Genomic DNA, 14,167 nt, shown 5'->3' on the forward strand with positions numbered 1-14,167 from the left:
ACAGAGCAGCTCCACTCCTCTGTCTTCCAGGTCATTGTAGCTGAGGTCCAGTTCTCTCAGGGGGGAGTTTGGTGTCTGCAGAGCTGAGGTCAGAGTCTCACAGGATTTATATGTGAGTTTACAGCTTTCCAGTCTGGAGAGAGGAGACAATATGTTAGATATACAAATCCTTCATTATAATGATACTGTATACATCAACTCAATAACAGAACTTACAGTGCTCTCTTGCAGAATTTCACTACTGGCAGCAACCTCTGATAACCTTTCTCTGATGTGTTGTATGTCTTCAGGTCAAACTCCTCCAGCACCTCCTCTGACATCAGTAACAGGTAGGCCAGGGCTGAACATTGGTCAGGTTTTAGCTCTGTTTCTGAAAGAGTTCCAGATTGCAGGGAGGTCTGCAAGTCTTCAACTAGAGAATTGGCATCAAGTTCTTTCAGACAGTGGAACAAGTTGATGATCCTTTCTGGTGAGGATTCCTGGTTGATCTTGTCTGAAAGGTACCTGACTGTTCTCTCAACTGTTTCCTCATTGGTCTGTGTGGTACATCCTGTCTGTGTCAGAAGGCCTCGTAACAGATTCTGATTGGACGCCAGTGAGAGACCCAGAAGGAAGCAGAGGAACAGGTCCAGGTGTCCAATCTCACTCTTCAAGGCCTGGTCCACTGCTCTCCTGTGTAAGTCAGACAACTGGATTGACTCCTCTTCATCATTGTCATCCTTTTTGTCTTCATCGGAATCATCATCATCGGAATCATTGTCATCGAATGACGTCAACTTGTCAGGCTTCAACTTGCATGACCAGAATTTGAATCGGCTGTTTTCATAATAATCTTGACCCTTAGTGACTGCTTTGGGGGAGAAAACATTTTCCTTCTTGCCCAGACATGATTCTAAAGCATGCACTGCTGCTAGAAACTCCTGCATGCTCAGATGCACAAAGCTGTAGACCTTGTCTTGGTACAGCCCAGATTCTTCTTTAAAGATCTCTGTACACAATGCTGAGTACTCTGATGCCTCTGTGACATCAAGGCCACACTCTCTCAGGTCCTCCTCATAGAAGATCAGGTTGCCCTTCTGCAGCTGTTGGAAAGCCAGCTTTGCCAGTTTCAGGATCATCTCTTTGTCTGACTGAGACAGTTCCTTTGGGTTTGTCTCTGTGGCTTTGTTGTACTTCCTGTTCTTCACAATGATTTGGATCATGAAGTGTGAGTACATCTGGGTCAGAGTTTTGGGGACTTCATCCTTCTCTGCCTCTTTCAGCATCATCTCAAGGACAGTGGCTGATATCCAACAGAAGACTGGCATGTGGCACATGATGTGGAGGCTCCTTGATGTCTTCATGTGTTTGATGATTTCATTGGCCAGATTCTGATCTGTGATTTTCTTCCTGAAATACTCCTCCTTCTGTGGATCATTGAACCCTCGTACCTCTGTCACCTGGTCAACACACTCAGGAGGGATCTGATTGGCTGCTGCAGGCCGTGAGGTTATCCAGAGGACAGCAGAGGGAAGCAGATTCCCCTTGATAAGATTTGTCAGCAGCACATCAGCTGAGGTTGGCTTCGTGACATCACAGCATTTCTCATTGTTTTTGAAGTCTAGAGGAAGTCGACACTCATCCAGACCATCAAAAATGAAAACAGTTTTGGTTTCACCATCTTCAATGCTGTCAATCTCCTTCAGCTCTGAGAAGTAGTGGGAAAGAAGTTGCATCAGACTGTATTGGTCCTTTTTCAGGTTCAGATCACGGAAAGGAAGAGGAAACATGAAATGAATGTCCTGATTTGCTTTTCCTTCTGCCCAGTCAAGGATGACTTTCTGCACAGAGACTGTTTTTCCAACACCAGCGATTCCTTTTGTCAGCACAGTTCTGATTGGTTTGTCTTGTCCAGGTAAAGGCTTGAAGATGTCGTTGCATTTGATTGGTGTCTCTTGTGTGGTTTGTTTCTTGGATGCCATCTCTATCTGTCTAACCTCATGTTCATTATTGAGCCCTCCACTTCCACCCTCTGTGATGTAGAGCTCTGTGTAGATGTCCTTGAACAGACTTTGGTTTCCATGGTGTCCAATTCCTTCAGATATGTGTTGATACTTGTGTTTCAGTTTAGCCTTAATCTCTTGTTTGACTGTCAGCAGAGTTTGACCTGTAGGAAAACAATGAGAGTTGGGACTCATAAGTTTGTGTGTTTTATAATGGCCTTTGTACCCTACTTTGTGATATTGTATAAAACACAGTCTTACTTCTTCTGTCCAGAAGGTTGTGTGTGATCTTTAATACACCCTCACTGTCCAAACTCTCCACTTCCTTATTGTCATCTGGTAATGGTTCCTGGCTGAAAGCAGGTGGCTGATCACTCTTCATTGATAGCAGGCTGGTTGTAGGTGTCTCTGCTCTGGGCTTCTGGACACTGAACAAAACAGGGAGACAGATCACCTCATGCTGTCAATCTCTTTCAGCTCTGACAAGTAGTGGGAAATATGTTGCATCAGACTGTATTGGTCCTTTTTCAGGTTCAGATCACGGAAAGGAAGAGGAAACATGAAATGAATGTCAAATCAATACCTCATCTACTTCCTTTCAACAACACATATCTTTAAGAGAACTGTATATTTTACATTTAATCCCTTACCTCTTCGAACTGGTGTCTTGGGTAATTCTGGAGGCAGTGTTCCCCTCCTCTCTCTCCCCAATTAGACTCATTTTAGAGGCAGTGGTCCCCTCCTCTCTCTCCCCATATAGACTACTTTTAGAAGCAGTGTTCCCCTCCTCTCTTTCCCCAGAGAGACTCATTTTAGAGGCAGTGGTCTCCTCCTCTCTCTCCCCAGAGAGACTCGTTTTAGGTGTAAGTCACAGCTCACTCAGCTACAATAAGAGATAACAGAACAGTCAATATTTCTGAACATTGAAGAACCATTAACAATGACAACACATTTACTGTCTGTGGTCAAAGAGTTAAATCAGAGAATTAATGGTGCATTTAAACATACGCAGTCCAATATGTTATTAATTTGATTTGACTTGGATCCCGATAAGCTGAGTCCATAACAACAGCTAGTCTACCTGGTTGGATCCCCTGACTCCATAACAACAGCTAGTCTACCTGGTTGGATCCCCTGACTCCATAACAGCAGCTAGTCTACCCGGGGTACACACAACTAAAAGAACATTACAGTTTAGACTGAAAGACGGTAGTAGACATAATGAACATTTACCAAGGATACATTACAAACAGTTAAAATAGCTGGCAGGTATTTGTTCTATACCAAGTGTAAGGTTCTGCTTTTTCTTTGTGTTCTGGAACATAGCCCTGTTTCTTTGTGTTCTGGAACGTAGCCCTGTTTCTTTGTGTTCTGGAACGTAGTCCTGTTTCTTTGTGTTCTGGAACGTAGCCCTGTTTCTTTGTGTTCTGGAACGTATCCCTGTTTCTTTGTGTTCTGGAACATAGCCCTGTTTCTTTGTGTTCTGGAACGTAGCCCTGTTTCTTTGTGTTCTGGAACGTAGCCCTGTTTCTTTGTGGTCTGGAACGTAGCCCTGTTTCTTTGTGTTCTGGAACGTAGCCCTGTTTCTTTGTGTTCTGGAACGTAGTCCTGTTTCTTTGTGGTCTGGAACGTAGCCCTGTTTCTTTGTGTTCTGGAACGTAGCCCTGTTTCTTTGTGTTCTGGAACGTAGCCCTGTTTCTTTGTGTTCTGGAACGTAGCCCTGTTTCTATGTGGTCTGGAACGTAGCCCTGTTTCTATGTGTTCTGGAACGTAGTCCTGTTTCTTTGTGTTCTGGAACGTAGCCCTGTTTCTTTGTGTTCTGGAACGTAGCCCTGTTTCTATGTGGTCTGGAACGTAGCCCTGTTTCTTTGTGTTCTGGAACGTAGTCCTGTTTCTTTGTGTTCTGGAATGTAGCCCTGTTTCTTTGTGTTCTGGAACGTAGCCCTGTTTCTTTGTGTTCTGGAACGTAGCCCTGTTTCTTTGTGTTCTGGAACGTAGCCCTGTTTCTTTGTGTTCTGGAACGTAGCCCTGTTTCTTTGTGTTCTGGAACGTAGCCCTGTTTCTTTGTGGTCTGGAACGTAGCCCTGTTTCTTTGTGTTCTGGAACGTAGCCCTGTTTCTTTGTGTTCTGGAACGTAGCTCTGTCTTTCATTTATGTTAATTGATTTCACCTCTGTTCGTTTCTCATCTGGTCTCATCAGCTCCCTATTTAGTTCAGTTCTTTCTGTTTGTATGTTTGTGAGGTAGTGTTTGATTTTTTTGACTTTCTACCTGTGTTTTACCATTTACTGCTTGTGACCATGATTCCTGCCTTCTGTGAATGCTTAATAAACATCTGCTGTGCTCTGCGTGTGAATCTTCTCCCTGAATATTCATTACCGCTCACCTAAAAACGGAATGGATTCAGCAGTGCTACTGCGGCGCCTAACCCAGCAAGAGGAGTTTATGGAGGAAATGTGCCATCTTCTCCGCCAGCCTATCCCTTCTCCTCTGATGCCAGGTATCGTAACCCAGCAAGAGGAGTTTATGGAGGAAATGTGCCATCTTCTCCGCCAGCCCATCCCTTCTCCTCTGATGCCAGGTATCGTAACCCAGCAAGAGGAGCTTATGGAGGACATGTGCCATCTTCTCCGCCAGCCTATCCCTTCTCCCCCTATGCCAGGTATCATAACCCAGCAAGAGGAGCTTATGGAGGAAATGTGCCATCTTCTCCGCCAGCCTATCCCTTCTCCCCCTATGCCAGGTATCATAACCCAGCAAGAGGAGCTTATGGAGGAAATGTGCCATCTTCTCCGCCAGCCTATCCCTTCTCCCCCTATGCCAGGTATCATAACCCAGCAAGAGGAGCTTATGGAGGAAATGTGCCATCTTCTCCGCCAGCCTATCCCTTCTCTCCCTATGCCAGGTATCATAACCCAGCAAGAGGAGTTGATGGAGGAAATATGCAATCTTCTCCGCCAGCCTATCCCTTCAACCTCCGATGCCAGGTATCGTAACCCAGCAAGAGGAGTTTATGGAGGAAATGTGCCATCTTCTCATCGCCGACCTCCGAAGAACAGGAACCCGAAACCTTCTCGTTCCATGATTCCGTCATCCTGTCAGTTTTCCAGAGCCCATGCAGTTGGGCCGTGCTCCTCTCCCGTGTATTGAACGTCAAAAGCGAATCCAAGAAGGGCTCTGCCTATACTGTGGAGGGAAAGATAATTTACTAAGGCATTGCTCTGTCCCCCCACAGAGAGATGAGAAGGGTCCCTCCACTGCCATGCAGGTAGGCGTGTCCTTTTTTCTAAATATCTCCTAGGACCAATTCTCCGTCCCAGTATTGATGACAGTGAAGGGGGTTACCAAGTCCGTAGAAGGCTCGATAGATTCAGGAGCAGCAGGTAAATTCATCGATCAACAGCGAGTGCAAGAGCTTGACATTGATCTAACACCCGTCACCCTCCCTTACGGATTAACACCCTGGATGGGCAGCCATTAGGCACGGGCTTCATCACGCACCTGACCACAGAGCGTCACCCCTCCCTTAAGGATTAACACCCTGGACTGGTAGCCATTGGGCACGGGGTTCATCACGCACCTGACCACAGAGCGTCACCCCTCCCTTAAGGATTAACACCCTGGACTGGCAGCCATTGGGCACGGGGTTCATCATGCACCTGACCACAGAGCGTCACCCTCCAGATTAGAGTCTTCCACACCGAAACCATTAAACTCATGGAACTCTCATTCCCCATATAGCCACTCATCCTCGGACACCCCTGGCTTTGTCATCATGACCCTGCCATCTCGTGGCAATAAGGTGAACTACTATCCTGGTCTTCTACTTGCTTCTCCAGTTGTCTCAGCCTACCCTGCAGAGCCACCACCATAGAGGACCCTGCCTCGGCAGTGCCACCCACCATACCATCTGCATACGCCCAGTACAGCAACGTCTTCAGCAAAGTCAAGGCCTCCACACTGCCACCACATTGTCCAGGAGACTGCTATTGATTTACTCCCTGGAGTGTCCCCACAGAATGGCCATGTTTAACCCCTGCCTATCCCAGAAAATGAGGCAATGGAGAACTACATTGATGAATAACTCAAAAGATTTCATTCGTCCTTCTTCCCCGACTGCGTCCAGCTGCTTCTTCGTTGGAAAAAAAGAACGGTGGTCTCCGTCCATATATTGATTATCGTTCCCTGAATGATGTCACGGTCAAGAACTCTTCCTTTGTACCCAGCAACCCTTGAACAAGTGGGCCGTGTCAACATCTATACTAAACTCGACCTGCGAAGTGCATATAACCTTGTCCGTATACGTTAAGGAGACGAATGGAAGACGGCCTTTATCACCACTCGAGGGCACTATGAACACCTGGTCATGCCCTACGGCCTTACGAACTTCCCCGCCATCTTCCAATCCTTTATGAACAAGGTTTTCCAGGATATGATCAACCGCTTTCTCATCGTCGACATTGATGACCTCCTGATATACTCCTACTCCCTGAAGGAACACATAAAGCATGTGAAAACGGTTCTTCAACGGCTCCTTGACCATAACCTTTTATGTGAAGACTGACAAGAGCGCCTTCCATGTGAGCTTCCTCGGCTTCGTGCTGACACCTGGACGGGTCAGCATGGATGAGAACAAAGTCATCGCCGTCAGCAACGAGCCCAAACCGCTCCCCTCACTGCCCTTACCAGCCAAAAGACCTGGACCCTTCAATGGACTGATACAGCCCTGACTGCGTTCAGCCTGAAACGCCTCTTCATCTCAGCTCCTGTCATTCTCCAACCTGATCCGACCCTTCCTTTCACCCTGGAGGTGAATGCCTCCAAAGTAGGAGCAAATACTCTCTCAGCGGGTGGGAACACCTTCCAAATCACAACTCTGGGCCTTCTTCAGGAAGTTATCCCCCGCTGAGAGGAATACGATGTGGGGAACAGAGAACTCCTCTCCATCAAGCTGGCTCTCGAGGAGTGGCGCCACTGGTTGGAGGGCGCACAACATTAACTTTCTTGTCCTAACAGATCATTGTAATATGGAATATATCAGAGGGGCCAAGAGGATAAACTCCAGACAAGCCTGCTGGGCTCTTCACACGCTTCCATTTTCATGTTACTTATATCCCTGGAAAGAAAAACGTACAAGCTGATGCTCTCTCTCGCCAGTTTGACCTTCCGATCAGTAACTAAGACCCTACACCCATTCTTCCTTCTTGCATTATGGGACCAGTACAGTGGGAGGTTCACTCTGCCGATACAAGAGACCCAAACCTCAGACCAGGCTCCTCCTGAGACACCAGCTGGGGCAATGTTGTCACACGTCCTTGGGGTCAGGACATCCAGACATTACACGAACCACCGAACTTCTAGCCCGGAAATTCTGGTGGTCCACACTGGCATCCGACGTAAGGGATTACTTACTCACCTGTCCAGTCTGTGCCCAAACCAAACGCCCCCCATCATCTTCCTTCTGGGAAGCTTCAACCTTTGCCAATCCCTCACAGACGTTGGTCCCACAAATCTGTTGACTTCATCACAGACCTTCCTGAATCGTCTGGCAATACCACAATCCTTGTCATAGTAGACCGTTTTTCAAAAATGTGTAGTCTAGGTCCTCTTCCTCATCTACCTAATGCCATGGAATTGGCGGAGTGCATGTTCCAGCAGGTGTTAAGGGTGTATGGGATTCCAGAGGACATCGTCTCTGACCACAGGCCCCAGTTTGTCTCCCGGGTGTGGCGAGCCTTCTGTGACTGATTGGGGGTCGCCCTCAGTCTCTCCTCCGGGTAACACCCCCAGACCAACGGGCAGACGAACATCTGAACCAAGAAATAGGGAAGTACCTCCGCCAACAATCTTCTGCCTCTCCACACAACTGGAGTCGGTATATGTCCTGGGTTGAATACGCTCAGAACTCACTCATGCACTCATCCCTCTACATTACTCCATTTCAGTGTGTCCTTGGTTAACAACCACATGTTTCCCTGGGAGGTGGAGCCTGGTACTGTCCCAGCTGTCGACGACTGGTTTCGGCGTAGTGAGCGGATATGGGAAACCGCTCACTGGCATCAGCAGGAAGCCTCTAATACCCAGAAATGCTTTGCTGACAGACGCTGCTCTTTCACCCCGGACAGCGTGTGTGGCTTTCTACCAGAGACATCCGGCTCCGCCTCCCCTGCAAAAAGTTCTGTCCTCGCTTCATTGGTCCCTTCAAGATAACCCATCGCATCAACCCTGTCACGTACATCCTCCAGTTACCCTGTCAGTATAAAATCTCCTCGTCCTTCCATGTCTGTTAAAACTGGTCACCTACAGTCCTCTTCATCCTCCAGTCTACCCTGTCAGTATAAAATCTCCTCATCCTTCCATGTCTGTTAAAACTGGTCACCCACAGTCCTCCATCCTCCAGTCTCAACCCGCAGTGCGCCCCCATGTGTCTCTGTTAAAACTGGTCACCTACAGTCCTCTCCATCCTCCAGTCTCAACCCGCAGTGCGCCCCCATGTGTCTCTGTTAAACCGGTCACCTACAGTCCTCCATCCTCCAGTCTCAACCCCCAGTGCGCCCCCATGTGTCTCTGTTAAACCGGTCACCTACAGTCCTCCATCCTCCAGTCTCAACCCGCAGCGTGCCCCCATGTGTCTCTGTTAAACGGGTCACCTACAGTCCTCCTTCCTCCAGTCTCAACCCGCAGCGCGACCCCATGTGTCTCTGTTAAACCGGTCACCTACAGTCCTCCATCCTCCAGTCTCAACCCGCAGCAGGACCCCATGTGTCTCTGTTAAACCGGTCACGTACAGTCCTCCATCCTCCAGTCTCAACCCGCAGCGCGCCCCCATGTGTCTCTGTTAAACCGGTCACCTACAGTCCTCCATCCTCCAGTCTCAACCCGCAGCGCGCCCCCATGTGTCTCTGTTAAACGGGTCACCTACAGTCCTCCATCCTCCAGTCTCAACCCCCAGTGCCCCCCACCGTTGAACATCAGAGGGGAACCTGCTTACGCCATACAGGCCATCCTTGATTCCAAACGCCTGAGAGGTCTCATCCACTACCTAGTGGACTGCAAAGGTTATGGGCCTGAAGACCGGGACTGGGACCCCGACCAAGAGGGGAGGGGCTAGTTAAAATTGTCCCTTTCCTAAATTAGCCATGGATTGAGAGAGGGATTCTAACTTGTGGTTTAACTTAATTCTCCATACTGGCCAATGATTATAATGGTGATTCTGATCCAACCATTTATTCATACAGTGTTCTGGCCTGAGAGGATAGACGTTAAATATAAAGCAAGATGTAGAAGGCTCATGTTAACTAGCTAAAGTTACCCATGAATCGAAGTTAGGCCGGCGAGCAAGCATTTTAGCCATGTAGCCTAGACAATGAACAAGAAAAGTGTGTACTGTATGACAGAGTGATAGACCGTTTTGTCAACATGACAGAGAGGAGGATGTCATTGGTGTTTCTCTACGATTAGGGTGAGTCAACATGTTTTTTTTCTACTTGTATGAACGTGCAGTAACTAAATTAATAGTTTAGTGGTCCAAAAATGTCGGAAACATGAACTTGCTTGACCCTGCTGTAGGTCATGTAACTGTCTTTTAAATACAATATGCTTTGTGGACTTAACCGGACAGATGTTGCGCTCTGGTTCTGTGATAAAACAAAGGTGTGGTTGAATTCTTATTGTCCCGGGACATAGTAATTATATATTAATAACAGTGATTTTACCCACGCACCGATACTGGTTTGACCTCATAATTGGCGTGGATGTAATGTGGACACCCCCGCTTTAGGCTTCTGTAGGACTGAACCGGCCAAGTTGATGTAAGAGCTACGGAATGTTTTAATTATAGGCTATGTCCGGGCGTTATCCGTTTTTATATTTTTTAATTTGTATCATGTCATTCATTATCAGCCACTATCGAGAACCAGGGTCAGTAATACCCACGTACATTTATAACTGTCACTTGAGTGTTCGTTTCCTTCTAATTGTATCTTCCATTGTTGCATCATTCCATTCTGTTCACCTTTCTGTCCTCTGTCACGTCAGTGTAAGTTGTTCCTGAGGGTCGTTAGCATCAGGCTAAAGTTGTGCAACAATGTGGAACATATCGCCTGTTTTGAGTCATTTTGGAACTCAGACCCCACGGAGCGGGTTAAACCTGTCGCCTGGTGCTCGGTTCGCGACGACTGGACCGTTGTCATACGGTTCCTTTATTAGTGAGAATTAGGGGTAGATGTACAGGACCCCTCCCTATTCAACCTCTATTGTACACCTTCCAATGTTTCATGTATTCAACTTGAATATGACAACTTTCAGGATTAATCAAACCGCTGTATTTATTATTTATCAATATATTTCGTGTGAAAATGCTGTTGAATGATAACTGCAAGTGGGTGTTTTCAGTGATTAAATTACATTTATTCAGCGCACGTGAAGGAACCACGCCTGCAAAGCCCGTTATGCAACTTAATAAGGTAAGTCTGAATATAAACTGATAAGAATTGTGTAGCAAAGGCGTGCACGAGAAGGGCGTAGTTGGAATAGTGCCCTTAGTGAATACACACATGCACTCAGTTTATCTCGCCCGCTGTACTGGGTTTTGCATTCAGAAGAAAGGCGTGCCAACAACCACTGAACCAGTGGGTAACATTCTGCAACGGTGCACCGGCCAATTTATATCGAGCGCACAGCAGTGAGCAAAACGGACCACCACTTTCCTGATCGGTGTCGCCAGAAAGCATTTTCAACGTTGATTTAGCCATACAATCATACAATAGTTTCTATGCCCATTGTTGCACGTTACTTTCTCTTGACTGACTTGTCGAAACAGAGCGTTTTCTTTAGTGACAGCTTCACATAATTCCGAGTCATGTCTTCTAACGTAGTTTCATCATGCGGATAATAATCACGATAATGCGCTGTCCGTCGCCTTTACCAATAATACCCTACCTCATAGCCCTGTAGCCTACAACACCACATTGGATCATATTGATTAGGCTAATTAATATGAATCAACACCAATGCAAATAAGACAAAACTTGCCATTCTTGAAAGCTGAAATCTATGTATTGTATTGTATTAACTTTACAATTCTTCAGACGTCTTTCCCTTAAATCATCTGTCTCTTTATGAAAGCCTAGCTTCTCCACAACACTTTTCTACATTAAATTATAAAAGAACGTAACAAACCTCAGATGTTTTTGTCTTCTACCCGTAAAGTCCATTTCTTCCTCTACTTCCTTAAACATGGACTACCTGTGTTGGGACATGAGGTGGAGGGAGGAGACAGGGAGAGGTGGAGGGAGGAGACAGGGAGGGAGGAGAGGGAGGAGGAAGGGAGAGGTGGAGGGAGGAGAGAGGGAGAGGGAGGAGACAGGGAGAGGTGGAGGGAGAGAGAGGGAGAGGGAGGAGACAGGGAGAGGTGGAGGGAGAGAGAGGGAGAGTGAGGAGACAGGGAGAGGTGGAGGGAGGAGGGGGAGGAGGCAGGGATAGGTGGAGGGAGGAGAGAGGGAGGAGACAGGAGACAGGGAGAGGTGGAGGGAGGAGAGAGGGAGAGGTGGAGGGAGGAGAGGGAGGAGGCAGGGAGAGGTGGAGGGAGGAGAGAGGGAGAGGGAGGAGACAGGGAGAGGTGGAGGGAGGAGGCAGGGAGAGGTGAAGAGAGGGAGAGGTGGATGGAGGAGAGAGGAAGGTAGAGAGGCATAAGGGATGTACTGTAAAAGTAGTGCATTATATAGGGAAAAGGGTGTCATTTGAGGGTACGCACTCTATACACTGTGTAGTAACATAGGACCTTATAGATTATTTACAAAGGATCTCTCGCACGCACGCGCGCGCACACACACACACACACACACACACACACACACACACACACACACACACACACACACACACACACACACACACACACACACACACACACACACACACACACACACACACACACACACACTTCTTTACCAATGACTTGAGAGTGGCTGAAGGACATATAAGGAGCTGTTCAACCTACATTGATCTACCTGCCCGGGGACTACAGTTGAAAACTAGCTATCTGGCTAAATCTGTCACATTTACAGAAATATTGATTGGTGTGCAGAATCCCTGTCAAATACATGTAGTACATTCTGTGTGTGTCTTTGTATATACTGTGAATGTGAGTTGGTCTCTGATTACTGTGATTAGTTCAATGTAACGTCATCTACTATACATTCTAATCAGTCTGTTTTGGGTTTGCAAAATAATTGTATATCATTGGTTACCCTTCCTATCATGTTACCACCCAGATGTGACTGACTAGCTCAGTGGTTCCCAACCTTTCCCATTCTGGAGACCATCAAATCACCATCAAAAGCTCTTGAGGGCCACCATTCACGGAGTCGCTGATATTTTTCCACATCAAATATATTGCGGGTTAAATTCTGTCAATAGGTGTGAATGTAACAAGTCCTGTAAAGAATATTATTATTATAAACTATTTGCATTGTGAAAAGGAAGGAATATATAATTTAATTATAATACTGTTAATCCTCCTAACTGTTATTAATATTGAATAATAAAATACTAAAATCTAAAAATAATTGTGGACTAGCTGCACCACCCCAACGGTTGGGACAGGTTGGGAACCACTGGTGCAGAGTCCTTTCTGTCAAATCAGGTCGTTGTGTCACACTGCCATCTCCTGGTAGCACTGCAAAACATCACCTAATTAAAGCAAATCAGGAAATAAAACATTTAACTGCACTTTTACTAGTTAGAATCTTAATTTATGGGCATGAATACTGGTATTAAGTGTAGACTTTACATGACATAAATATCAATAAACAAACCTATAGGTGTTAAATCCGCCCACTGTGGTGAAACAGGAAGTCCATTTATAAGGAAGTAGAGGAAAGAGTCTCTTATTATAGCTCAATGGTGCTGCTACAAGTCCGTTGGGTGGGGGGGAGCAGGGTAAGAGTCCGTTGGGTGGTGGGGGGGCAGGGTAAGAGTCCGTTGTGTGGTGGGGGTGGCAGGGTAAGAGTCCGTTGGGTGGTGGGGGCAGGGTAAGAGTCTGTTGGGTGGGGGGGGCAGGGTAAGAGTCCGTTGTGTGATGGGGGTAGGGTAAGAGTCCGTTGGGTGGTGGGGGCAGGGTAAGAGTCTGTTGAGTGGTGGGGGCAGACTAAGAGTCTGTTGGGTGGTGGGGGCAGACTAAGAGTCTGTTGGGTGGTGGAGGCAGGGTAAGAGTCTGTTGGGTGGTGGGGGCAAGGTAAGAGTCTGTTGGGTGGTGGGGGCAGGGTAAGAGTCTGTTGGGTGGTGGGGGGGGCACGGTAAGAGTCTGTTTGGTGGTGGGGGGAAGGCTAAGAGTCTGTTGGGAGGTGGGGGTTAGGGTAAGAGTCCGTTGTGTGGTGGGGGAAAGGTAAGAGTCTGTTGGGTGGTGGGGGCAGGGTAAGAGTCTGTTGGGTGGTGGGGAAAGGGTAAGAGTCTGTTGGGTGGTGGGGGGCAGGGTAAGAGTCTGTTGGGTGGTGGGGGGAAGGCTAAGAGTCCGTTGGGTGGTGGGGAGGCAGGGTAAGAGTTTGTTGGTTGGTGGGGACAGGGTAAGAGTCCGTTGGTGGTGTGGGCAGGGTAAGAGTGTGTTGGATGGTGGGGGGGGGGGGGGGGGGGCAGGGTAAGAGTCCGTTGGTTGGTGGGGGGGGGGCAGGGTAAGAGTCCGTTGGTTGGTGTGGGCAGGGTAAGAGTCTGTTGGGTGGTGGGCGCAGGGTAAGAGTCTGTTGGGTGGTGGAGGCAGGGTAAGAGTCTGTTGGGTGGTGGGCGCAGGGTAAGAGTCTGTTGGGTGGTGGGCGCAGGGTAAGAGTCTGTTGGGTGGTGGTGGGGGCAGGGTAGGAGTCATGTTTGGGTGTGGTAAATGAGGAAGTGTTCCATGCGGTCATCAGCAACAAACCAGCTTTGTTTTTATTTAGTTTACATTTTTCTCCCTGCTTATCATAGTTTTGTTTCTGTCCTGTTGTGTTCAAAAATACAATTCTGGTACAAACCCCCCCAAAACACTAATGTGTTGTTTGTTAAACTTTATTTTCTAGTTTATTTTATGCACTTTGAGGTTACTCTTTTAATCAAAATAATGAATATTATTACTGTTATTAATAGTATTATTCATTACCTGGGGCCTCATTTATTAATCTTACATAGGCTAATAATCTGTGCCTAAAACATGCTGTG

At 47.3% G+C, this 14,167-nt stretch overlaps 1 protein-coding gene across 1 annotated transcript; it reads right to left on the minus strand.

The window, feature by feature from the left end:
- Positions 1-212: 212 nt before the first annotated feature.
- Positions 213-11,242, minus strand: LOC149974655 (protein NLRC3-like). Its single transcript, XM_090209856.1, has 4 exons — positions 11,162-11,242; positions 2,633-2,865; positions 2,244-2,410; positions 213-2,146 (listed from the first exon to the last, which is right to left on the minus strand). The coding sequence occupies exons 2-4, from the start codon at positions 2,791-2,793 to the stop codon at positions 213-215; spliced, it is 2,262 nt and encodes a 753-aa protein (XP_090065982.1). The 5' UTR covers positions 2,794-2,865; positions 11,162-11,242.
- Positions 11,243-14,167: the final 2,925 nt, after the last annotated feature.

Source organism: Oncorhynchus mykiss, chromosome 19, assembly GCF_057628025.1.
Source record: "Oncorhynchus mykiss isolate SJ-2025 chromosome 19, ASM5762802v1, whole genome shotgun sequence".
Taxonomy (NCBI): domain Eukaryota; kingdom Metazoa; phylum Chordata; class Actinopteri; order Salmoniformes; family Salmonidae; genus Oncorhynchus; species Oncorhynchus mykiss.